The 27,612-nt window shown below is 34.8% G+C and overlaps 1 protein-coding gene across 2 annotated transcripts; it reads left to right on the top strand.

Annotated features, from left to right (window-relative positions):
• Positions 1-1,977: 1,977 nt before the first annotated feature.
• On the top strand, positions 1,978-26,679 carry LOC143246123 (uncharacterized). 2 transcript variants are annotated; one of them, XM_076492340.1, is made up of 12 exons: positions 1,978-2,112; positions 5,514-5,573; positions 10,346-10,391; positions 11,116-11,247; positions 11,927-12,076; positions 14,463-14,606; positions 16,113-16,304; positions 20,104-20,220; positions 22,541-22,654; positions 23,471-23,596; positions 24,754-24,876; positions 26,269-26,660. In XM_076492340.1, the coding sequence occupies exons 2-12, from the start codon at positions 5,514-5,516 to the stop codon at positions 26,283-26,285; spliced, it is 1,221 nt and encodes a 406-aa protein (XP_076348455.1). In that variant the 5' UTR covers positions 1,978-2,112; the 3' UTR covers positions 26,286-26,660. The 2 variants fall into 2 exon arrangements, with proteins under 2 accessions (XP_076348455.1, XP_076348456.1); XM_076492341.1 differs by lacking the exon at positions 20,104-20,220 and having other exon boundaries at positions 26,269-26,679.
• The last annotated feature ends 933 nt before the right edge of the window (positions 26,680-27,612 follow it).

Here is a 27,612-nt window from a genome sequence, read left to right as displayed (position 1 = left end):
CCCACAACATAGCTTGTACCCTGAGATCTTTTTAATTAGTGCAGCGTTTTTGTTTAATTTATTCTTGTTTTGGACTGTTTTTTTTTTTAAGTTAAAGCAAACTGATATTATTAAGGCTGATAGACAGTGTATATCTACCGCAAATGTAGGTCCTACTTCCGCAGTCACCTCCAAAACCTAGGGTACATTTTATAATCCCACAACATTGCTTCTTCCCAGATATCTTTTCAATTGGTGCAGCGTTTTTTATGTTTAATTTATTCTTGTCTCGGATTGTTTTTAAAGTTATAACAAATTAATATATATACATATGTGTGTGTGTATCACATGCACAGCTGATTCCTAGAGTAATGGGAGTTTCAATTTATTTTCAAAGCTGTTCAATTGAGAGGACATCCGGTAACCGTGTGACCAAAAAAATCTATTGATGTCACTGACACGTTCTTGGGGCTGAGGTGAATTGTTGGATTATTGACTTGAAAGTTTCCTTATTCATAAAGGAGCATTGTTGAGTGATTATTGAAAGACACAATATCTACTTACACTTTGGTTGTTATTGTCTTATCTAAAGCAATAAAACATTCTACTGTGAGAACCACTGACACAGCACTATTTCAATCCTAATAGCTTGCGCTGTTATAAGAAGACGAGCGGGTTTAATTGCATCACGTGGCTTTCTTTTATCTTAACTCCATCTAGCGTAGAAAAAAGTTAAAAAAATTCCAAACAGCAATAGTCCGTTGTCTGCTATGTAAAGAAATTTGAAACTTTATTTATCGTTTTTATCTCTGATATAAGCGGTCTTTCCTCCCCTGGTATATGGTATTTATATTTCAGGTGTTATAGTTGAAAATTAATCAGTGTAGTGAATGATTTGTCCTCAATCCTGTTCCAGTAGCTGGCGAAATGTTTTCCAAGTAGCTGGGTATCTTTTTTAATCGTTAGTGTTAATGGACTATAATGATGAATTAAGCTGAACAGCCAGAGGAAAAAAATAGTTTTGAAAACGACTTTCCTGAACTGGAACTTATAACGACACTCATTTGATAGTCGCAGATCTTACCTATCACGTTTTAGACTAATTAATAACAGAATGACTATATCTCTGCTACAGATCTAACATAAAATTGCCATACTATCTTGCACGAGTAAATAAATAAATTCTCTAAACTTGAGTCTTTAGGTTTTATGAAAAATTTGGTTTGTTTGTTTGTTTTTTGAATTTCGCACAAAGCTACTCGAAGGCTATCTGTGCTAGCTGTCCCTAATTTAGTAGTGTAAGACTAGAGGGAAGGCAGCTAGTCATCACCACCCATGCCAACTCTTAGGCTACTCTTTTACCAACGAATAGTGGTATTGACCATCACATTATAATGCCCCCACGGCTGAAAGGGCGAGCATGTTTGGCGCGACGGGGATGCGAACCCGCGACTCTCAGATTACGAGTCGCACGCCTTAACACTCTTGGCCATGCCGAGCCGAAAAAATTGGTAACCAGTTTATGGAACTTTGTGTGAAAGCAACCAAACCATTATTCAGAAGAAATGAGATATAACTTTGGGGGAAAAACGTTAAATCCCGATAATTTGATACCATTTACAGAAATGGCTAAAAATATTAGTAAGGAATAACTTTTTAAAATTCCTTTTCTGTTCAATTATCGAGTATACCTAACTCGGAAATGCTATTTTTCTGCTTCTTATGCTTGTTTATTGGAGTCATACATATATTTGACAAGACTAAACTAAAGATCCTGAACATAAACTAAACCCTTCTTAAATCTAATAGTTTGTTGTTATACCCTACTCTTAAAATAAACAAATTTTCATCCAACTAATATTAGCTTGTAAATACAATATTAAATAAGATAATAAAACTGCAATGTTTAACTATATGGATAATTAGTTACCTAAGCCATGTGCGGAGCGACACCTAGCGGTTAAGGCTGTTGATCGGTTTGGTTGCTATTAAGTATAAGATTACACAACAGGCTATCTGTGTCTCTGATTGCTATGGGATATGAAACCAGATTATTAGCACCATGAGATCCCGTCCGGTTTGAACATTTAATTACCCACGTGATAAATTCCGGTGATTTGTCGTTGCAAGAAAGTGAGTTTTGATTTGTTGATTTAAATTTATAGTTCTTGTTTACTTTGGATACATTTTTATGTTTTACAGAATGCCTTATTTACGTATTAGATTTCTGATTCCTGTTTATGTAAAGTGTATCAAAGGAGAAAATCTCTCAGCATTAAAGGTTATAACAGTGGAAAATGTCCAAGCTGTAAATAGTATAACAGTGGAAAACGTACAAGCCGTAAATAGTATAACAGTGGAAAACGTACAAGCTGTAAATGGTATAATAGTGGAAAATGTCCAAGCTGCAAAAAGTATAACAGTGGAAAATGTCCATGCTACAAAAGATATACTAGTGGAAAATGTCCATGCTACAAAAAGTATAACAGTGGAAAATGTCCATGCTACAAAAGATATACTAGTGGAAAATGTCCATGCTACAAAAGGTATACCAGTGGAAAATGTCCATGCTACAAAAGATATACTAGTGGAAAATATCCATGCTACAAAAGGTATACCAGTGGAAAATATAGTAACATCGTGGACATCACAGCTGTGTGGTGGTGCTTGTTTACGTTATTAAAACTGTTATAATCCGATTCAGTGGACTAGGAACATAAAAATCGACATTTTTTTCAAGAAAGTACGTGATGTAACTATATCAAAAACCTTGCGTTAACTCGTTAGTTTACCCCAGATCGATTTCTATATAAACAGAAAATGTTTCATTACAGTGAGAAAGTGACTTATAAAAAGATTATATATATATAGAAATTAAATAGAGAATTTCTACTGTCTGTAGCCTTTGGTTTCTATCACTGCACTGGTGAAAACTGAATAGAAAAATATAAACAAACCTCCGAATCTTGTTTCACTTAATACATTTCCAATGACATTATAGCTATACCCGAATTAAAAGATCGAATGATATACTTTATGCCTCTGGTAATATCCGAATGCGAACTGTTTTATTTCTGCTTGTTTTTGAATTTCGCACAAAGCTACTCGAGGGCTATCTGTACTAGCCGTCACTAATTTACGAGTGTAAGACTAGAGAGGAGGCAGTTAGTCATCATCACCCACCGCTAACTCTTGGGCTACTCTTTTACTAACAAAATGACCGTCACATTATAACACCAGCGTGGCTGAAAGAGCGAGCATGTTTGGCGCGACGGGGATGCGAACCCGCGACCCTCAGGTTACGCGTCGCACGTCTTAACACGCTTGGCCATGCCGGGCCGTTTCATGTCTGCACTAGTGTTACGAATAAAACGTTTCCTGCTCAATCAAAAAAAAGTAGAAAACAAAGGTAACCAAACTTGAATCCTTATTTTAAGAACAAGTCACTCGAGTAGAAAAGGTACTTTAATCGTTTGTATTTCGGGTATGTCATACCAAACAAATATGTATTGATGGCCGTGTGGCTAAGCATGACTAAATAAACGATAGTGTCGTGTTTTAATAATCCAAGGAACCATTGATTTTGTGTACAAGAACTAGGAAAGCCGACTTAGATACCGCCCTCTTCTCTAAGAAGCTACGTCTGACAGAGATAGATGGTTTTAGAATCACTGACAACATTCTAAATGTTCACTGAAAAACATTCTAAGGTTGTGGCTTGAAGAGATTTATTACAGAATAATAAAAGTACAAAACGTTGTGGTTAAGTATAATTACGCCATGTTTTTGTTTAGCAAGGCCTAGTTAGAGAGGAAAGTAATAACTAGAGTCTTCTTGCCGAAAGTGGACAAGTTTCGAAATTTTTGAATAGGTGGCTTTCTAAACGTTGGCTTTTTTGTAATATCAGTCAACCAGAACATTGTTTTTTTTTTGAGATATACATTTTTTAGCATCCAGAATCAACTGACGAAAACCTCTATTGGTTTACAGTTGTTAGAAGAGCGATGAATTTTTATAAAGCTATTTTTATGTAAACATTTTTTTTTCTTCTAGTCTCCAAGTTTTAGATATGAAGTCAAAACAATATTCTGCGAAGTAATTTTTATCACTCAGTGATACAACTGATGCTAGTTAGCTTCAGGCTGAATAATTGGCTTTGTGAAAGTATATATACATTTTGAAATTATTGGACAAAGTTCGACCAAACTTGGCCTATGTGCGAGAGTTATAAGCACATTACACACTATTAAATGTTAAGAAAAATATCCGCCTTATTAAAGAGATTAATTTAGTTTGTTTTGAATTCTGCTCGAAGTTACACGAGAACTATCATGCTCTAGCCTTTTATTATTTTGAAGTGATAAAGTAGAGAAGAGGGAAAGCAGACAGCCAACATTACCCATCGTCAACTCTTGGGCTACTCTTTCACCAATGAAAAGCAGGATCGATTGTTACATTATAACACTCTCACGTTCCAAAGGATGAGCGTTTTCAAGGAGAAGATTGGAAACCACGACCCTCAGACTGCAAAATGAGTGTCTTAACAACCAGGCTATATGAGGGAGAGTGAGTGTCCTAGTGTAAGAGGGAGAGAATAGTCATTTAGTGTTAAGCATAAATTTGTCATTTACATTCATAACAGGTAAAAAGTCGACGATAAATCATATACTAAGAGGACAAGTTATTACAACGTAAAACGACTTTTAATTCAATCCAATGCGTAACCCTTTTGCACATTACTTTAAACACGTCTTATAGTCCTAACACATCTTAAATGTAGGCTTATTAATCAGACTCACGGATGTTTAATTTATTTTTTTATATTTATAGTTAATATTATTTGGGAATAAATTATTCTTGTAGTTAAGACATCATACTATGTCAGTGCCTTTTTACAGCTTTGATTTAATAAATAAGATATCATATTATGTCAGTGCGTTTCTACAGCTTTGATTTGATAAATAAAACATAATATTGTGTCGGTGCCTTTTCACAGCTCAGATCTAACATTTAAGACCTCATATTGTGTCAGTGCCTTTTCACAGCTCTGATTTACTAAATAAGACATCATATTGTGTCAGTGTGTTTTCATAGTTCAGATCTAACAATTAAATACAACATAGTTGTACGAGTGCACACCATGCTTTGGGGCAGTGTATGCCTTATAACACTGACGTTAAAATCCTATTAGACAAGAGTTGACTGTGGGTGCTGCTGATGAGCTGCCTTTCTATTAGTTTATCATTTCAAAACCAGTCTGCTACCTTGTATAGTTTTGTGCAGAAACTCTAAAGAAACAAAAAATGTTTTATATTGTAACAGTGATTATGTGCTAAGTAGAATTAAGACGATATTTAAAATAACACATTAAAAGCTGATTTAGTGACAGTTAGTCAAAGGTTTGTGAACTAAGTGCAGTTTCGTTTTGTTTTTTTTTCAATATAGAAATTTCAGATATGAAGGTGTTTTGTCCATACAGTTCCATCCCATTTTAACATTATAAATATTGTTTTTTTTTTAATCAAATGAACAAGATGAGGCCAGGCTCGAAATTGTTTATTCGTAGGACGACTACACGGTCATTGCTTCTTTCGGTAAGTCACAAAAATTTAAGCCTAGATCGAATGAACTTTTAACAAAAGCGATGCAAATAAATAAACCCGTTTTAACTAAACAGATTCTTAAATTCTTCCTATTTTTTCTCGATTACTATCTATATCTGTAATCATTTTTGTAAGACCTATTTAGGTCATTATCTTCCCCTATACTTCCATATCTGTAATCATTTTTGTAAGACCTATTTAGGTCATGATCTTCCCCTATACTTCCATATCTGTAATCATTTTTGTAAGACCTATTTAGGTCATGATCTTCCCGTATATTTCTATATCTGCTATAATTTTTATAAGACCTACTTCTGTCATTATATTCCCGAATATAATATTTCCAGTGAAATAAAAAAGTGATAAAAAATGTGGCTTTTATTTTTCAAAATATTTTGTTAACCTTAGAATTAGTGTAGTTTATGAAATTCTTTTCCATATTTTGTTTCAGTAATAAGTAACCAAACATTTTCTTTTCACACAATTTTTGTAAATAATCAGTGATCTTAACAATTGTAACATGCTTTGGTACTTTTAATAATCGATCGCGAAGGTAAACTATACAGTCATTGAAACTTCGAAACAAAGATCCGTTTATTACTGGTGTATAATATTTAAGAATATCTTTGCTAGTAGCTTGACCCCATTGCCATAATAATTATAGTATTATAAAAAAATCCACAGCATAAAACATTGTTCTCTCATCCATAAGGCGTACAATTTATTATACAAAGATATTAATTAATAAAGATCGCATAGTCTTATACATATCTGAGATATATCTCCTAATGGATGAGCGATAAATCTAAAGGTTATAGCTCTAAAACCTGGGTTTTAATATCCGTGATATGAACGCTCAGTTTCTAGCTTTGTGTTTAGACATAAAACAAATAAATGTAAGGCATACGTGATGAGTTGTAGGGAGTTTTGAATTATAGGTCTGTGTTATTAATCAATAGAAACTAATGTTTCTGTTTTCAAATTTGAATAAACGTAATCACTGAGTTTTGAACTACCTGAGGAAAGTCTTTGCCTTGTATAAAACTTGAAGAAAGAAAGACGCGGGTGTGAATTTCTTAATTAAAAAGTTCACTTATATATAAATATATACATATTCTATTTTGCTAGCACTAATTTCTTACATATTTATACATTACCATTTGCACCGCGTATAAGAACAAATGGTCTGCTAGGGTACATTGGCCTCAGGTTTTTAAGAACTGAGTAAAACAAATAGATGAATTGGTTTGTTTGTAGTTAAGCACAAAGCCACACAATAGGCTATTTGTGCGCGCTCACCACGGGTATCAAAGCCTGATTTTAGCACTATAAGTCTTTAGGCTTACTAGTGTTCCACTAAAGGTCTAAAAGACCTCCGATAGCACAACAATAAGTTTAGAGACTTACAACGCTAAAGTCCATGGTTGGATTCCCAGTGGTAAAAACAGCAGATAGCCCACCTTCATTTTGCTCGAAAGTAGGTCTGAAAATAAATATATGAATGTTCAACTGAACATATTAAACAACGTACACACACACATATTTAAAGAACCAAAGAGTATTAAAAAGAGCAAAAATAATAAAAAATGTATGTGGTAAAAATGTATCAACTCAAGTTATATTAAAGTTTGATATGTGGGAAACAAGACGATCTTAAGAATTGCAACTGAATTTTTCCAGAAAGAAAATGTTTATTCTTATAAACGTGTTTTAGTAATCTATCTTTTGCAAACTAGGCCATCTGCGCTAGTCATCCCTAATTTAGCAGCGTAAGACAAGAGGGAAGGCAGCTAGTCATCACCACCCATCGCCAACTCTTGGGCTACTCTTTTACCAATGAATAGTGGGATTGACCGTAACATTATAACGCACTTTCGGCTGAAAGGGCGAGCATGTTTGGTGTGTCGAGGATTCGAACCCGCGACTCTCAGATTACGAGTCGAATGCCTATCTACCTGGCCATTTCGGGCCTTTTATGCAAGAAAACAGACGTAGGTTCTTTATAACTTTTCATATGCAGATTGCAACAGAAGAGTCTCTCTTGTTTTATCTTGTCGTTCCGGTGAAATTGTCTGAAACATTTGCTTCTTGGTGTGGAAATCCATTGTAAAAACAACCAAAGAGAGCTTTAAAAATTGTCAATAATGTAAAATATATAAAAATAAAAGAGAGACGAAACGGATTTTCTTGTCGGAAAATTTTACACCGGAATTAAATTGGATCTACAGGCATCATTGAGTACAATTTCAACAACAACAAAATATATATAAGTGTACATTAATCTTACGATGCTTCTACCTACATTTGAATGTTTATTAATGCAATATACAGTATTAAAAGTATCATAGAAACGTTATGGAAAAATAAAGGGAGTACTACTCTTTATTATTTTGTCATACAGCCAATTAGAAAGTGCACATCTTATCATACTATGCCCAGTAGTAGTAGTATGTTACATTCACAATGAAAGTGTTGATTGGTCAAAGAAACTCTATGCGAAGAATTGAAAAAAATAACTACATGCTATAACAAGATATTTATTTAGCCCTTTGAATACATTACGTGAAACTTGCACTATTAATAATAGAAGTGTTCGAGAAGGATGAATAACTCCAACTATCCAAAAGTGATATAAAGTATATCAGATGACCTTTACACTCTAGACGACGTACATATATTGATAATGAGTCTGCTATAGGTACAGGTGTAAAAGCTATATCGAAAACAGAAAGATACACATTAGCACAAAGGTTTAATTGACACGACTGTTATTCCTTGTATAACACAACTATCATTCCTTGAGGAATACAACTGTTATTCCTTGAGGACCATAACCGCCATTTCCTCAGCACCACAACTGTTATTTCTTCAGGAATATAACTATCATTTCTTAAGGAACACAACTGTAATTCCTTCAAAAACACAACCGTCATTCCCTCAGGAACACAACTGTAATTTCCTTAGAAACACAACTGTAATTCCTTCAGGAACACAACTTATCAGATAGATATTCACCTTCCAGCAAAACACACAATGTTCCGAATCTGAACATTCTTTAGATTGCATAGAATTTTTTTAAAACAAAACGTCTGAAGGTCTAAAGGTTCGGTTTGGTTTGTTTTGAATTTCGCGCAAAGCCACATGAGGTCTATTTGCGCTAGCCGTCCCTAATTTTGTAGCGTAAGACTAGAGAGAAGGCAGCTAGTCATCACTACCCATCGCCAACTCTTGTTATACTCTTTTAATAAGGAATAGTGGGATTGACCGTCACTATATAATACTCCCACGGCTGAAAGGGTGAGCATGTTTGTTCTAAAGACGACCAGACAATTTGAGTGAATTGAACGTGTGTGTTGGGACGGAGGGACCGGACATTGGAGTACTTTTATAGAATTATATTACAGCACGAAGATAGGGTGTAAAATTCAGTGTAATTTAGAGGCCACGCGTACAAAGTAACAGTACATTATGCAACTGTTTCGGTCTTGTGTATTTATTATGATAAAGTTTCGTATTATTAATAAAGCCAACATTCAACTGCCGCTACTTACTCGTTTTGTAATTTCTATCTATGTATCTCTTGTATAATCCCGAATTAAGGCATGGGCTTACCGAGCTGAAGCCCACCCAGCGCATCACACTAATTACGGGGCCTCAAACTATGACTATAAACGTACTGCACGGACAGAAGGGCTTCTATGAGTAGAAAAGCCTACGGCCAATAAAACCCACTTCATCAGGCCTAGCGCTTGCGTATTTCTACAATTATTTCCATTTTTCTATACCAGTTAATGATAATACAACCGATTACACATCTCGAAAGCTTAACAGTAATACGTGTTTATAAGATACAATACTGTTGTTCATTCACATAAAATTGACTACTTCTAATAATTTAGTTTATTCACTGTATGCGAAATATAAGGTTTCAAACCATTTGCGTTGGTACGTACGTGAAAATTTGTTCAATTGATACAACGTTTTAATAATACAATTTAAAACAACGATTTATTTATTTGTTTTAGAACAAAAACACACTGGGCTACTTGCCGTGTCCATCGCGGAAAAGGCCCGGCATGGCCTGGTGATTAAGGCACTTAACACGTAATCCGAAGGTCGCGGGTTCGAATCCCAGTCACAACAAACATGCTCGCCCTTTAAGCCGTGTTGGCATTATGATGTTACGGTCAATCCGACTATTCTTTGGTAAAAGAGTAGTCCAAGAGTTGGCCGTGGGTGGTGATGACTAGCTGCTTTCCCTCTAGTCTTACACTGTTGAATCAGAGACGGCTAGCGCAAATCGCCTTCGTGTAGCTTTGCGCGAAATTCAAAACAAACCAAAAAAACCAAACCATTGCGGAAATAGACCCCCCCCCCGGAGTTTGTTGGCGAGAGCGTAAGAAGGCAGACGTATTTTGAGCTTAGCAAATTTATATATATACATAGAGAGAGAGAGAATAGAACTCCAGATTTTAATAAACGTATAGCTTTTATGGTCATGTTATTTTTATGTTAAAAATAATCTTCAAGTAATAAATTCCTTTAATTAATCAGGCATCGTAAGCGTTTATAAAGGCTGTTTATTTCAAAATCTTGTACGAATAAGGCATTTCATTGTCTCCTTCTACTAACTGTTGTTTGTTGTTTGTAAGTTGTCGTAATTTTTTTATAATTTTGGTTAAGTTTTGAAACATTTCAGAAGGAAAACGCAAATAAATGAGTGCTCAGTGATAAAAATTAATTCATCTTTGTTGCTTATACAGATAATATGGTGTTCCTCACTATCCAGAACTACAGGCAAAATTAAAAGTAAGGTTTTTAATATTATGTTATTAAACATTTCAATTACAATTGGCATTAAAGTGTGATTAGAAAGTTCATAATTAACTATATTATAATTACCTTACACCAAATAGTACCACTTGTAAAGAAAAACTGGTTGCAGGATTAGATAAAGCAATTAAGCATACGTGGGTTTTCCTTTACTTTTTCAACTGTTCACGGGTGACTTTTTACAAAAGTCAAACAGCGAAAAATGGTGAGTGCAACTGGTGAACTCAATTATTCCTTCTTGTCTGTAACAAAAGTAACATGTGGCTAAAAGGTTATTTCAGAAAGATGTCATAGGTCACTGTTAAGAGCCACGTATGTGAGCCAATATCAAACTTAATAAATTATTAAGGACGTGTAGTTAGACAAATCTCGTGTATGCTATCTTCTATTTAATCTATTAGAAGTATTTACCTTGACGGACAGAGAAGGAAACTGAATTAGGCAAACAAGAGATATGATTAATGTTTGATATCCTCCAATATAAGGGAATTATTTTTGATTTCGAGAAATTTTATTCTGATTAAAAACAGCATAAAAATAAAGTTATGCTGTTTCTAAATGTGACGAGTCTCTTGACGATATAGATTATAATTATATCTATTATAATATACATTTAGACATACGTTTTATGTGGTTATATTATTACTAAGCGAAGTCCATTTACCACATACAAAACTGTGCTAATCTGTATTTTGTTTAGCCTCACTTTTAGGTTTTGAATGTGCAATGGATGAACAGTGCGCAATGAAGGTTAGTAACAGTTATTGTGAAAAAGGCAAATGTCGATGTGAACCTAATTTTCTTCCACTGAGATTCGACAAGTGCCTACCACGTGAGTTTGTAGCTTTTTAATATGTATAAAGTGTTTAACGTATGTGTTTAAAGTAATTAAATGTCACTTACAACGTAACTAAAACCAACGTGTTTAGAATTTACCAAAGAAGATTTGATACTTTCGCAGATGGTCACTTTTTGTCGTGAAATACGGTCTTTGTTTATAAGTGGCCCATCTACTCATACGTGATTTCCTTTTTTGTATATTTAACAGCAGTTTATGTCGATGTTTAAGAAATTAGTCGTACGACTTCAAAATTATGTAGTGTCATCATGTTACTTACTGTAGTAAAAACTTTATTTGATAGTACACGAGAATACATTGAGATAAGAGTTTCGTTAGCGGATTGACTTTAAATATCATTTTTTCAGATACCATGACACTGATATTTTTACTGGTAGTTTACTGAATTACTTATAGCTTGATAAAAAAAATGTAGTAGTATCAATATCTCATACAGTAGTTTTAGAAAAGGCTGTCTGCAAACTCTGATTTGCGTGTGCTAAGAAGGAAAAGGCATGTTTATATGTTTGATTTTGTCGGTTTATATGTAACAGTAAAACTACAACAAAAAATATTGTGTAGATATTGTATTCTTTGTCAGATTTTAAGTAAATTGAAAACAATGTCTTTCAAATTATGAATAGTCACTGCATGTTTCTCCTTACCAAAACAGCCGCTAGAATTGACGATTATTGTTTGAAAGACGAGCAGTGCCACCTAGCGAGCAGGCACAGTTTTTGCAAGTATATTATTCCACGGATATATGGCAAGTGTCGGTGTCCGGCAGGTTATCTGGTAAGGGATGATCGACGCTGTTTACCTGGTGAGATTTTTTATTGACAATTTTAGTTTAGTTGTGTTTATTATTTCTCGTTTGAAAAATATAGTACAGTTTTTATCACTTACATTTTCCCGGTGAAAATTATAAAAATGTAAAACAAAACTAAATATAAAACCTATGTTGTTTTGAGTCTGTTTTGCTTCACCATACAGTAACATAAATTATGTTAAGTATATGAATAATATTATGGCGTTTCGTCGCATTCGTTATTCTTTATTATACAGTGAATCAATCGTGATAAAAAATTCTAAGACTTCACTTTTATTCTAAAGAATAATGTACATACATAAGTATTGTATGCTATCACCCCCCAGCTTGTTCCAACGTTTCTGCCATTTTTGAAAGCAATGCTGGAAGTCTTCAACTGGTATGCGACTAAACTCTGCTTTCACATTATTATGGATGGTTGGAATGGTATTAAATCTCTTTCCTTCGGATTAATTTTAATTTTGGGGAACAGAAAAAAATCAAACGGGGCAAGATCAGGAGAATATGGGGTCTGTGGTATCACAGGAATGTTTTTTTCTCCAAAAATTCTTAAACAGACACAGCAGCGTGTGAAAGTGCATTGTGAAGAAACCAGTGGCCATTCTCCTACAGCTCGCGGCGGTTTCTTCTAATTTTCTCCTTCAAGCGAATTAAGATCTCTTTAAAAAGGCCTGGTTAACTACCTTTCATCTTAGCGACCGTTTCCTAAGGGGACGATATCGACTGTCGCCCAGAACGTGGGTCATCTTTGACCGATTCTCGGCCATCTTGGAAACGTTTTATCCACTGATAAGTAACCGCCTTACTTATGCAATCATCACCAAAGACAGTTCTTAACATTCGAGGATTTCTGTCCCTCCTTTACCATTCTTCACACAAAAACTGATGCAAGCACGTTGCTCTTCATTTCTGTTCATTATTATTATGACAGGGACAAGAGATACATCTGTCTTTGAACACGTTTTTCGCAACACTGGTATAAGGTCTGGAGAAATGGCTTGTTCGTGAGGTTTATCACTATTTGTATTTTGTAAACATCTCAGTGAAGCTCACTGCTTCTTTACTGGCATGTATAACAGAAGAAGCCTTAGAACGTTTTGATGAGACCTCATATATAGATGTTAAATAATTCTTTTATTGTTTCATTAGGTTATTCTTTAGCCACGTGGCCGTGGAGGATCAGGTACACCTGGATCTCTGTCTCCTTCCTTGATTATTAAACTGGTTCTTGAGCGTTGGAAGAAGTTTATATTCATTCATCAGTAATTGGCCCGATAGCTAGGAAAATCAATTCTTACGTCTTGCGGTCACTAGATGCGTGTAGAAATTATATTTATTTTCTTTTTTCACTAGAGGTGAAATTGGAAATATAATCTGTGACGTAGAGCCCTAATGCATTCTTTGATTGACTGTGACCTCTGCTGTGAACTGTAGTTTCTCCTATTCAAGGCTCATCAAGCACAACTTGGATCAGCAAATCAAAGAAATACCATTAGGCCTCTGCTTAAAAGAAAATAAATGTTAACATATCTATATAACTACAAAAATGTACGTTTTACATGCGCGAATTAACTATTAAGTTTTTATATTAGACAAAGACTTTAGTTACTGATTTTCTTTTATTCATTTCGTTATTAATGAGTTCTACGTATTACATCATGTTTAATACTTTCATTTTTCGCAGCTACCACAATTATTATAAAGAAATTATCCCAAACAATGGGTTAAATTACTCCGTTTCAGGTGAAATACAGAGGGTGCTTATTATAACGTCGAAGGCATTTTTATATACATTTTTTTTACATTATTGGGAACTATGTAATCAGTAAAAGTTACAGACCCGCTAGCAATCTTTTCGCAAAAATGTGTGCCGAAACGTGGTCCATATTTAATTACAAACTGGACAGTCTGTTTTTGAAGAAGTACACACTATTAGTGTGAGGTTTTGTGTAATACTTTTTCACGTAGGCCAATTGTTCTGTCATTTTAAGTCAGTTAAACACGAGAGTAGTTCTATCTGGCAACATTTAGTAATATTTCTTAGTTGTTTTCAACTGTAAGGGAAAATTTAATCAGCCAAAAGGTCATGAAAGATTTTAAAGTGAGATCTTATCATATTGTGTTTCTTTTAACCTTGTATGGTACCCCAAATAATTGCAGAGCAAAAGTTTGTCGTCGAAGCCTCTAACTAAGTACCTAAAATGATTATTAATTCAAATTCTAGGTTAAAATGTATGTTAAAGATCAGCCATCAAGTCGGATTTTCATCTTCATGAAACATTAGTTTTTTTTGTGTGTGTGTGTGAAAAATTGCTTTTGTCTTCTTACTATTCCAATAGTTTTCTACAGTTTATAGAACACGTCGGTGTTGTAATTTCAGGTCTCGGCAGTGCTTGTTCAAATGACGAAGAATGCGTGACGCCTGGTTCCTTCTGCAAACTGAGAGATCGCGTTTCCCTTTGCTCTTGTTTGGACGGTTTCGTTGCTGCAAACCAGGGAAAAAGCTGTAAGCCAATAGAGAAAGGTAAACTTTGACTCAACGAAAACGTTTAACTTTTCTTGTTGATAAAAAAATTACATCAATGTTTATCATGTCCTAAACGGTAAATTGTTCTTCGCACGAAATTTTTCTAATTACGCCATTTTCTGCTAATGTGGAAGGCAGGCGATACATCGGAGATAAAGTGATAATATTTTATACGATAAAATGGATTATCACCCTTCCATAATTAACTCGAAAAAGTTCTGACTCCTTTGAAATAGCCCCAGTGGTTTAGTAGCAAGTTTGAAGAAATATGAGGCTAAAATTCGAGCTTCATTGGCCAGTTTTGTAGCTCTGGGCTTAAAAAGAAATCAACAAATTATTAGATGTATTCATTCACTCATTAAAAGTAGTCCAGTATTTTGACCACGCAGCAGTTTGTGTATTTTTCCTAAAGAAGAAGAAGAAGAAATGTAACATATTACTATAATATTATAGTAATAATAGAAAACCGACATGGAAAGTGATCTTTCCGCGGCTGTAAATAACATTATGTATTGAGTACACGCGGGCGTGACTCGTATATAGTACTGATGTTTTTAAAGAAGGCCATATGCGCTAGCCGTCCCTAATATAGCAGTGAAAGTGTAGAGGGAAGGCAGTTAGTCATCACCGCCAACTCTTGGGCTACTCTTTTACCGACGAATAGTAGGATTGACTGTCACATTTTAACGCCCCCGCGGCTGAAGGGGCGAGCGTGTTTGGTGTGACGGGATACGAACTCGTAATCCTTAGATTACGAGTACAGTGCCTTAATTACCTGGCCATGCCGGGTTGGTTCGTATCGAAACCCCGTTTCGAGCGTTGTAAGTCAGGAGACATACCGATGTGCAACTGGGGGGCAAAGAAGATTGGAATAGAAACTGACTTATCAAACTACAGTTGAAGATAGCTGGTAACATTTGGTTTGTGTGAAGATTTTCTTCCGTGAAGTGAAAAGTAACAAAAGGAGGAATATTTTTTATTTAGCAGACAGACGCTTTAATCATTGAAAACCTTGTTCAAGGGCTAGCTGATTTGAATCTGACTAATGTAGCTGATTTAGCAGAATCACGGGTTTAAATCACGACCAATCTGAATTTTCACATCTAGAGAAAAAATTAAGTCTATAGAACAATGTACCACACTCAAAAACTTCTAAATTTTATGTGTATCTGTAGGAAAGGACAGGAAAAGGTAAATCGTTGTCTCTTCTTGGTAGGAATTCGGGGTTTGATACCCACGGTATTAGGAAATTCTTTAATTTCCTGTCTACTCCGCTTGCGATATAAGTTGATTACAAAGTGAGAAGAAAAAAATTATATATGTGTGTGTGTGTGTATATATATATATATATTTATATACCACCATAGCAATGCCAAACTTACATCGAAGGTTCGTTTTGTGTATTATTCAAATGAATTTTTCGTGACTTTAAAAAACAGAAAATTGTCTTATGTTTTGTTAATTTAATTTTTTATCTTTGAAATACCGCTTTGCATCTTGAAGGAAATGCAAACGAAAAACAAACCGAGAAGAACGAAGCTAAGAATGACGTTAACGACGAAACATTTGTTGTTTCGCTTGGCAAAAGCTGCCAGTCTAATGATCAGTGTCAAGCTCGAGACCCCTACAGTAGTTGTGTTCATGGAGTTTGTCAGTGTATCTCGAATTCTTCCAGGTGTAACTCTTCATATACAGGTATGTAACACGAAACACTTTTTTACACGAGATCTGATCAAAAAGTTTTAAGACTTCTGTTGCATGTGCTAGTACAGCGACTGTGAGCTTCGCTGAGGTTTGTACAAAGTACAAACAGTGATCTACCTCACGAACAAGCCATTTCTCCAGACCTTATACCAGTGTTGCGAAAAACGTGTTCAAAGACAGATGTATCTCTTGTCTCTGATACAATAATAATGAACAGAAATGAAGAGCAACGTGCTTGCATCAGGTTTTGTGTGAAGAATGGTAAAGGAGGGACAGAAATCCTCGAATGTTAAGAACTGTCTTTGGTGATGATTGCTTAAGTAAGGCGGTCACTTATCAGTGGATAAAACGTTTCCAAGATGGCCGAGAATCGGTCAATGATGACCACGTTCTGGGCGACAGTCGATATCGTCCACTTAGGAAACGGTCGCTAAGATGAAAGGTAGTTAACCAGGCCTTTTTAAAGAGATCTTAATTCGCTTGAAGGAGAAAATTAGAAGAAACCGCCGCGAGCTGTAGTAGAATGATCACTGGTTTCTTCACCATGACAACGCACCGTCACACACTGCTGTGTCTGTTCAAGAATTTTTGGAGAAAAAAACATTCCTGTGATACCACAGACCCCATATTCTCCTGATCTTGCCCCGTTTGATTTTTTTATGTTCCCCAAAATTAAAATTAATCCGAAGGAAAGAGATTTGATACCATTCAAACCATCCATAATAATGTGAAAGCAGAGTTTAGTCGCATACCAGTTGAAGACTTCCAGCATTGCTTTCGAAAATTGCAGAACGTTGGAACAAACTTGGGGAGATAGCATACAATACTTATGTATGTACATTATTCTTTAGAATAAAAGTGAAGTCTTAGAATTTTTTGGTCACTCCTTGTATATACATTAAGATATTAATGCTTTGTCTTGATATACAACTCCAACTCCCATATTGCTTTTATTTCTCTCAAATCGACCGTTGCTATTGTATTTCACAGTACAAGTTTGTTTACATTGTTAGATGAAATATTATTCTGTAGTGTAGTCAATACACAATATTTTGTTTGTTTGTTGAATTTTGCAGAAAGCCTTTCGAGGGCTACCCGCACTTTTCGTTCCTAATTTTGAAGTGGTAGTCTTGAGAAAAGGCATCTGGTCAGCAGCACCTACTGCCAACTATTTGGCTGCTCTAATCGAATAAAATGATTAACTTTCACATTATAACACCTCCAAGGCTAAAAGTGTGAGCGGTTTAGATCCGCGACATCCAGAATGCTAGTCAAAAACCATAACCACCACCAGGCTATGCCACATCACGCACAAATACTTATTTTGCTATGGTTTGTGGCTGTTTTTGAATTTCGTGTAAAGCTACACGACGGCTATCTGCGCTAGCCGTCCATAATTTATCAGTCCAAGACTAGAGGAAAGCCAGCTAGTCATCACCACCCACTGCCAACTCTTAGGTTACTCTTTTACCAAGAAATAGTGGGATTGACCGTTACATTATAACGCCATCACGGCTGAAAGGGGGAGCATGTTTGATGTGACGGAAATTTGAATCCCCGACCCTCGGATTACGAGTCGAGTGCTTTAACCATCTGGCCATGCCGGGACGGGTTATTTTGCTATGAACTTTATATGTTTAGGCTGTACAAATTAAGTTGAACAAATCAATTAAACTGGAAACAACTCTAATAAATTAATATGTACCAGGAGTGTTACTGAAGTTTGTCAAGAGTATGAATGTCTTTAAGAACTTGATTTATCCAATTTGTAAAAATAACCACAAAGCAAGCATAAGATATAAGACATATCGTTCATATATATTCCATTTTATCAAACCATAAAATATATTTTAAAAGATCCTAAGTGTAGATAATGCTCGAAGAAAAAAAACACATTTGAAAACATTATTCTAGGGTGTACAAAATCATGTTAATTACTTCTATAAGGAATTTAAAATTTTAATCTGCATGCTTAAAAACACATATTTTGCTCTTAGTACTGGACGTTAACCCCAAAATTGGGGCAGACTGGTTCGGCGGTCGTGGTTTGGATTCGTAGTCCGTTGGTTTCGAGTTCGAGTCGCTCGCAACATGCTGTTGAGTCACTTTAGCCCGAATGTTTGGGTACAATTAACCGTATTATGAGTTTCGTATATTAATCTGCAAATCTGTCCAGAATGACCTGTGCCATCATTTTTATTTACCTGCTCTAATAAAATCGAAATTTCTCACCACTTTATAAATATTTTATTACCATAGGAGGGTTTATTTATTTATTTGTAGTTAAACACAAAAGTGCACAGTTGGCTATCGGTGCACTGCCCACCACGGGTGTCGAAACTCGGTTTCTCGCAGTGTGAGTCTGCAGAAATGCCGCTATGCCACTGGGGGGAGCATAAGAGGTATCGGACCTCAATTTAAGTCCACATTTACGTATCGTAACTAGGGTATTTTAATGGACGAGTTCCAAATGATAAAAGGTTATTAAATTAATCTAATTTTTCAAAGTGAAAGCAGATGATTAATATAACAATCGCTGGAAAAATGAAAACTTTGTTTACTATCGGACAATTAATTATACAACATTACACCGAAAATTACACATATACGCTTTGAAAAGTACCACATTTTCGCGCAGAAGCACTTAAGATGCCTTAGGGCATTATGAGTTTTAGAAATACATGAAAAAACATACAAACTTTAGACTCATAATATTAATATAATGAAAGATAAGTCTTTGATTTGCCCGATCTGGCGGTTATGATGCTCGACTAGCGTTCTGGATGTGACGGAATATAAACCAGACTCCGAATACACTAGCCCTTTCAGCTTTGATGGTGTTGTAATGTGACAGTCAATCCTTTTAGCAGTATAACTGCGGACTTACAAAGTAAGAAACCGAGTTTCGATATCCGTGGTGGGCAGAACACACATTGCACATTTGTGCAGCTTTACGCTTAACTTAAAAAAAAAACGAATATTTGATTTACACCAACAGTTTTGTTTACGGTTTCCAAAAATGAAATAAAAAAACGTGCGCTATATGGTTTGTTTCTTTTATTGGTAAGCACGAAGATACATATTGGGCTATCTATATTGTGCCAACTACGAGTACTTAAGCCCGATTTTAGCGTTATAAGCTTTTAGACTAACTGCAACCTAACTGAATGGGAGGGTTTGGTTTGTTTTGAATTTCACACAAAGCTACACATATGCGCTAGTCAACCCTAATGTAGCAGTGTAAGACCAGAGGGAATGCAGCTAGTCATCACCACCCACCAACTCTTGTGCTACTCTTTTACCAACGAATAGTGAGATTGATCGTCACATCATAACGCCCCCACGGCAAAAAGGGCGAGCATGTTTGGTGTCACTGGGATTCGAATCTGCGACCTTTGGATTACGAGTCGAGTGCTCTGACCACCTGGTCATGCCGGGCCTGGATGGTAGGGGGGGTTGAGGTGTGGTAACGATAGTCATGAGTATCACGTACAAACATAACATTTGTTTCTACCACAAAACAAGAGGGGAGAGTGGAAAGGGGTTAAAGTTAAAATAGAACCATAGATACAGGTTAAGTATCTCACTTTAATCAAGACAACGGCTCTGAAAGAGTGAAGTGCAACAATTAGAGACACAAAGATATACAAATAACTAGTCTTAGTGAAGGATACACAAAATAAGAAACAACACCTATTTCTTTAATCTTTTTTCGTGACAGTACAGAAATCATCAGTAAATCAGAGAAACATTGGTAATACATTATTGTGAATTTTGAATCTTTCACTAGGTTGCTTTAATCACACCTTCCAGTGCAGGACTGGTCAATGTGTATCGTGGTTCTTTGTGTGTGATGGACAGTACAACTGTCCTGATGGCAGTGATGAGAAAGAATGCATCCCATCAAGTAAGTCATGCACTTTAAATATTCATATAGTAAATGAAACGGGTTTTACCAATGTTCTGAAAAATCGTAGACTCTGTGGTTATATCTTGCAATGAATAATTTATTCAAGGAATCGTTTTATGAGATTTGCATGATGCTGATAAGATGTTCGAGCTCAATATATTTTTAAAGATTTATTAACACTCCTTTTGTTAAGTACCCAATTCCATATATTTTAATACAGAAATAAATATAGTTAATTTGACGATATAGCCGTACTCTTCTCGTCGTGAATACCGAGGGTTATAGTATAGTTCTACACGATTAATGCCTTACTACCAGTAGGGTTGCAGTGTGGTTAATATTTTTACCATAGACAAAATAATGACGACATCTGGCGTGTTTTTTCTTAAGCTCATATGATATTATCTGAGCATAGTTATTTTAATAATACGATCAGATATTGTTCAACATATTTGTTTTAGGGTGGTTACAGACTTAGTTGTCCTCACTGCGTACGTATTTGCTCTTTAACAACAAAAAAAATTGTTAACTATTGTCTAGCGCACACTTTGAACGTACGCTTTAGCTTATGAATGGAAAGTCTTCACAATTCTAAGGCCCAGCATGGCCAAGCGTGTTGAGGCGTGCGACTCGTAATCTGAGGGTCGCGGGTTCGCATACACATCGTGCCAAACATGCTCGCCTTTTCAGCCGTGGAAGCGTTATAATGTGACGGTCAATCCCACTATTCGTTGGTAAAAGAGTAGCCCAAGAGTTGGCGATGGGTGGTGACGACTAGCTTCCTTCCTTCTAGTCTTACACTGCTAAATTAGGGACAGCTAGCACAGATAGCTCTCGATTAGCTTTGTGCGAAATTCAAAATCAAAGAACAAAAGAAACACAATTCTAAATACTGCAACTTCCGCTTTTATAAGTCTGGAGCGAGTGACGTTTATCCTTCTAAAGTAGAGTTTTAGTAACTAAAAGTCCTAGTTTTACAATTTCCCTTGCGTGAAAGAAATTATCATCATTCACACATGCTTTAAATGTCACGTATTATGTTCATAATAAGCTCTCTTCTAATCTTACACACTCAACCAGAACAACCGGTTTCTGTTGTAAGGTTCACACGGATCAGCTGCATATCAAATACATTTAGTTGTGCATGATACATGATACTCAGGTGTTTTAATAATATGTTGTGTGGATTCACGTATAGTACTTAGATGTTTTTGGACTGTGTTCTGTGTATCACATATGATACCCAGGTGCTTTAAGATTATGTTCTGTGCGTCACATATGATACCCAGGTGTTTTAAGATTATGTTCTGTGCATCACATATGATGCTCAAGACAGGGTTAGGGTTAATAATATCAGCTTTAGTTTCTACAGTAAGAGATCTGTGTTTCTTTGTTTTACTTGTGTTCTTTGTCTGGGTGTTTATCAATGTTTATGCCTAAAATCTAAATAGGCTAGCAGCCATGCGCAAGACTTTAATGGGTTTTTATGAGCAGAAAGTCCCAGAAGTCTGTGCCCACAGAGAGAATAGACATTATTATCTTCAACTTAAATAAACACATTTCTGATGTTAATTGTACGTATTTCAGGATAGAAAATATCTTGATGGCACAGTATATCAAGAATTGATATGTGTATGACTGTTAATAGTTCTAGTATGAATAATAAAGAAATAAAAAAAAAACATTGTGTATATTTCACGATGGGTCAAGACTTACGGGATACCCTGTAGAACACCGCTGAAGAAAAAAATGCACAAATTTGGAAAGTGTTCGGGTTATAAGTTTTTCTATCGGGCTGTATTAAACTGGTTTCTGTAGGTTACTACATAACATGTAGATATGTAACTACATCCAAGAAAAGTATTTTCGGTTTTAGACCCCTGATTGCTGATTTATACGGTTGACTTTTTTATAAGCGTGTAAATATAAGTTGTTCCGTTTGGGCTGTCAATCGTTTTCTTACGAAATACTTGTTTTAACCATAATTTACAGATATACATATTTAGTATAGACATCTCTGACTGTTTCCTTTCTTCCTATCATTAGGGTCAGAGTTACTAACTGTTTTTTTTTTTTCAGAAGAGTTTAATGTCTTATCTCATACGTAATTACATGAAATCAACCAAAATAAATAGTGGAATAGGTTGAAGGTGTTAAAATAACAGGATCACGTTGAGAATGGACATCGACGTGACCTGTTTGCCCATTTGTAATCTCACAATGTAACACTAGAATAATTTTACACAATACCAGTTATCGATTTAGTAATTCCTTCACACTCGATCTACGATTTATTTGTGGATTTGTTTCTTTACAGGATGTGCCACAGAAGCATTTGAGTGCAACGACGGGACCTGCTTATCGAAATCAGTTGTTTGTGACGAGAAATGGGATTGTCCGGATGGTAGTGACGAAGCCAGGTGCTACAAGGGTAAAGATTCTCATAAATAATTTATGTTATTGAAGCCAGGTAAGGATTCCTAGGAATAATATATATTATTAAAGTTAGCTGTTACAAGGGTAAGGATTCTTATAAATAGTTTATGTTATTGAAGCCAGGTGTTAGAAATATAAGGACTTTTATAAATAATTTGTGTTATCCAAGCTAGATGTTACAAAGGTAAGGATTCTTATAAATAGTTTATGTTACTGAAGCTAGGTATTACAAGGGTAACAATTCTTATAAATTGGCTATGTTACTTAAGTCAGGTGTTACAAAGGTAAGAATTCTTATAAATTGGTTATGTTACTTAAGCCAGGTATTATAAAGGTAAGGAATCATATAAACAGTTAATGCTATTCATTAGAGGCAAATTTTAACAAGAGAAAAATCTGAAATTAAAGTGGTTAACAACTACAGTTGTAAATCAAAGGGTCCAAGATTCAAGACGTGATATGGCTAATCACGCTCTGCATATTCAGTTGTGAGCGTGCCATAAAAGTAGCAGTCAATCTCACTATTTTGTTTAAAGCCTCTGTAGTGGTTTACACTACTGTCTGTCAGTATTTTCTCTCGTCAGCATACTATAGATGATTATACTAGAATTCCAGAGGTCTCCGACTTGACACTTTTTGCCAACATGCTCATGTTGATATCGAAAATTCTAGTTCTGAATGAAAGGTATTACATTCAACATTATACAAAGCTATGCCTGCATTTTGATGTTGGAGATCTAGTTGCTGTTTCAGTGAAAACTATTTAGGCTGTTAATACTTTATCCTCTTCAACGTGTAATTTGCACTGTAGGCATTTCATGTGACAAGAACGCCTTTCAGTGTGACAACGGTGAATGTCTTCCGCAGTTTGTTTTTTGTAACGTCATCAAAGACTGTACCGACGGAAGCGACGAGAAGCCAGAAGTCTGCTCTCAAGGTCAGTTTTTTTTTTTACTTTGTCCTTAACTGTGATTATTGTAATTGCTAAGTGGTTTGGTTTTCGTTACGCACAGACCTGCACAATGGGTTGTTTGTTCTCTGCCCACCGTTGCTAACGAAACCCGACTTTTAGCATCGTGAGCCCCTAGACTTATCGGTGAGCTATAATTGGTAAACTGTAGAGAAGATAAAAGTCTACAATTATTTGATGTATAGATTTATAAATAGCGCTAATACTATTTTATTGTATAAAATATTCCTGATTTTTTGCGAGGAAATAAATAAAACGGTTTTAAGGCTTAGTTTTATATGTATATTTTCCATCTTTCTTTTTTATCGTTTAACTCTTTTAACTCTGTTTAAATCAATAAAAACAACTCGAATATTAGTTCATTTTCAGAACATGATACGATTCATGTTAATTAAAACAGTGGATAAAAATTCATGTTAATCAGAACATTAGCTACAATTCATGTTAATCAGAACAGTGGATACAATTTATGTTAATCAGAACAATGGGTACAATTAATGTTAATCAAAACAATGGGTACAATTAATGTTAATCAGAACATTGGATACAATTCATGTTAGTTGTGGTTTACGCTGGAATAATTTAAACAGTTCATCAACTAACGTGTAAAATTACATCGAATAAAGCACGCAATTTTATTAAATTCAGCATGATTCTAAAGGTTATAAGCTGTAATATTATTGTTAAGTTCAGTATGATTTACTAAAGGTTATAAACTGTAATACTATTGTTAATTTCAATATGATTTACTAAAGGTTATGAGCTATAATACTATTGTTAAGTTCGGTATGATTTACTACAAGTTATAAACTGTAATATTATTGTTGAGCATGATTTACTACAAGTTATAAACTGTAATACTATTGATAAGTTCGCTATGATTTACTAAGGGTTATGAACTGTAATATTACTGTTTTTCTTTTGTTTAATTCTAAATGTTAGTGCACTATGCAGTGTTTGTACAACACAGGAAACACAAATAGCTCATGTAATAGGTAATTTAAAAGTTATAAAGTGATGAGGCTAGGAACTGTCACATTCAACCGACGTAAGATTGAAAATTAAAAGACAATTTTGTAAATTATCAAAAACTCGGTTTCAATATTTTTTTTTCACATTTATAGCGGACACTTGTCCTAGTGGAACTTTCCAGTGCAACAGTGGTCAGTGTCGATCAACAGCTATTTTATGTAGTGGACTGGACGGTTGTGGAGATAATAGTGACGAAGACAGATGTGAAGTCTGTTGTAAGTATTATAATATTGACTATTACTCTGAATATATATGTATATCTCTTCTTAACCTACAAAGGGATCTTGATATGCTGTAGAAAGTTTATTATACGCCATCATTAAGATTTATGTAAGATGGTGGGTGTAAAGAAGGTTTATATCAACAACTAATAAAACCTTTTAGAGGTTTTATATCAGAGTGTTAACAACTAATAAAACCTTTTAGCATGTAGTCGTGTTTTGTCAGCAACTACGGGTACCATTTCTTCTGTCTCAGCCAAACATGTCAATAATGGACATTAAAAATAGCAGATTGTTCTATTAAAGTAAGCAGTTTTCTTGTTAGTGGAAAGTGTTGTCTTGTTACCCTGAGAGTGCTCTAATCACCATATTGGCTCATCAGTTAGTCAATGGGCTTATAATTTGAAACTGGGGTTTGATTTCGTAACTGACACAGCTAATTGTGTGCTTTTGTGCTTAAGAAGGAAGGAAAGATACAAGCTGACTTAGTGTCTGTATTAACATCTAAGTTACTGGATGATGGAACATCGTCCATCCCTGTATCATTATTCTTATTTTTCCAGTGAGTAACGAGTAAAGACTATTAATTATGTCAAAAGGCTTTCGGACATTCGGTTACAAATGCTAGCATGTTTAAGAATGTGTTGAGATTCTGTCTTTAACTGTAAGGAAAACGTGCTGAGAGTTATATGCATTTGTAAGGTATTTTTGATTACAACAACAACTAAAAAAAAATACCCGACAGCAAGAAGAGGTATTACTTCATCTTAGATCCTATACGACAATATGATACTAAAAAATACTTAGAACTTAATATAGGAACGCACTACAAAATGGTAATATATTTGTATTCTGGACTCAAAGTATGGTGTGACGTATATAATACGTGGGTCATTATATATATATATATATATGTAAAGTGTTAATCAGAACAGTGGATACGGTTAATGTTAATCAGAATATATGCAATACAGAACGAATGTGAAGATACGCTAGCGTCGAAACTTTAGTTTATTCGAAACTATAGAATACAGACTGGAGTTAATAGTGCTGTTAAATCAAATGTAATTTCACTTCTGTATTAAAGTGTGTTTGAGGGGACATCTGTTACATTAAGTATCCTCTTTTTTACGTTAATGATAAAAAACAGAACACTTGTACAAAAAAGTGGGTCTCACTGTTCGGCACACACTTTTAAACACTTTAGAATCGCTTAGCTTCTCAAAAACAGAGAATGGATGACATTTTTAGTAAAACTTGGTTTTACATTTCCTAAAGAACCATCTTTATATTATTTTTCTCTTTATATGCAAATCAATATAATTAATTAATTAACGAATGATCGACAGACTAATCTTTTGTTATTTTTTATATTCCTGTTTGCAGATTGTAAAGAACCATAAATTTCACGTGACTGTCCAAGCTTCAATGAAGTATTTTGTCAGACGAACCTGCTTCATATTTTTTTTTTATGGAATATCAAACATCATCCCAAAGATTTGAACATTTTAAGCTATGGTTTTAGTTATCTCTGATATATATCTTTTTTATCATCTTCTGCACCAAATGGAGGTATACTTATGTTGATGGGGTGTAACACAAGTTGAAATAATCCTTGAAAATTTTAAATATAAAATAAAGAAAACACTAATGAACTATGAAAACATGTCTTGTAGTTTTGCTGTCATAACTTACATGATATTATATTTATTTTTACATATTTATATATCGCTATTCTCACGACGTCTAACAGTATAATTAGTAATAAAGGCCTACATGACATACGTATCAAAGCAGCCATATTTACGTTTTCCATAAAGATAACTCCCACTCATTTTTCCTTACCAGAACCATCAGCTAAGTTTAAAGTTCATTCCAGTGGTCACAGAATAATATGAAGTAATGTTTTGACCTGTATAAAAACTGATATTATAAGAAACAAGTTTAAATGTAAGCAATTTAAACCAGTTTTAGTGTCATAAATAATTAACTTAACAAAAGTACTGAAAGGGTAAGAGTTGGCAAAATTTTTATATATATGTATTACGTTTGACAGATCTGCCTCGTGCAGTACATCTACAGTTAGTGCTAAGTTTCTCATTCTAAAAGTATTGCAGTAAGTTTTATAGAATTAAGTTTTATTTCATGTATATTTTCATTGAATGAAATAGAAACATGTATAAAACGAACGCTAAAGAGCTTAATGAATTCTCAAATGCAAAGTAATCAAACAACGAATAAGAGACCAATGACAAAAAGTTTTAGAGTGAGGTCGACAAGAAGAAACTTTCAACTGGTTTAAAGCCACGATTTGTAATTGTATACACGAGGAATACAATGTTTCTCAAAGAAGTTTCTCGAAAACCTGCCAGTTACAAACTGATTCATTTGCAAATAGCTGCACAACTTTATTGTTAGTTGTAAGTTCAACAAGAAAAAAAAAAACGTTTCAGTTCCTCAACTGGAATTTTGTTTGTTTGGTGCTTTAAAAAAAACAATGAATTCGAAACTTGTTTGATGAGATATTATTGTACCGGAACTATTCCCTGTTTGCATCTCTCTATTATTTGTGTACTATATTGATGTCTAAATATCGAAAAAAAAATTCATCAGGACACTTTAGAACATTTTGTAGATTCTATGCCACGTGTTTTCATGACTGTCATTTGGCATGAAGGTGGCATGAGCCTCTTATTCTGTGTAGCCCCTACTTGTGTAGCCCCTACTAAA

Source organism: Tachypleus tridentatus, chromosome 3 (assembly GCF_004210375.1).
Source record: "Tachypleus tridentatus isolate NWPU-2018 chromosome 3, ASM421037v1, whole genome shotgun sequence".
Classification (NCBI taxonomy): domain Eukaryota; kingdom Metazoa; phylum Arthropoda; class Merostomata; order Xiphosura; family Limulidae; genus Tachypleus; species Tachypleus tridentatus.
Note: the sequence above shows the minus strand (reverse complement) of the source record. Positions and strands in the feature narration are given on the sequence as shown.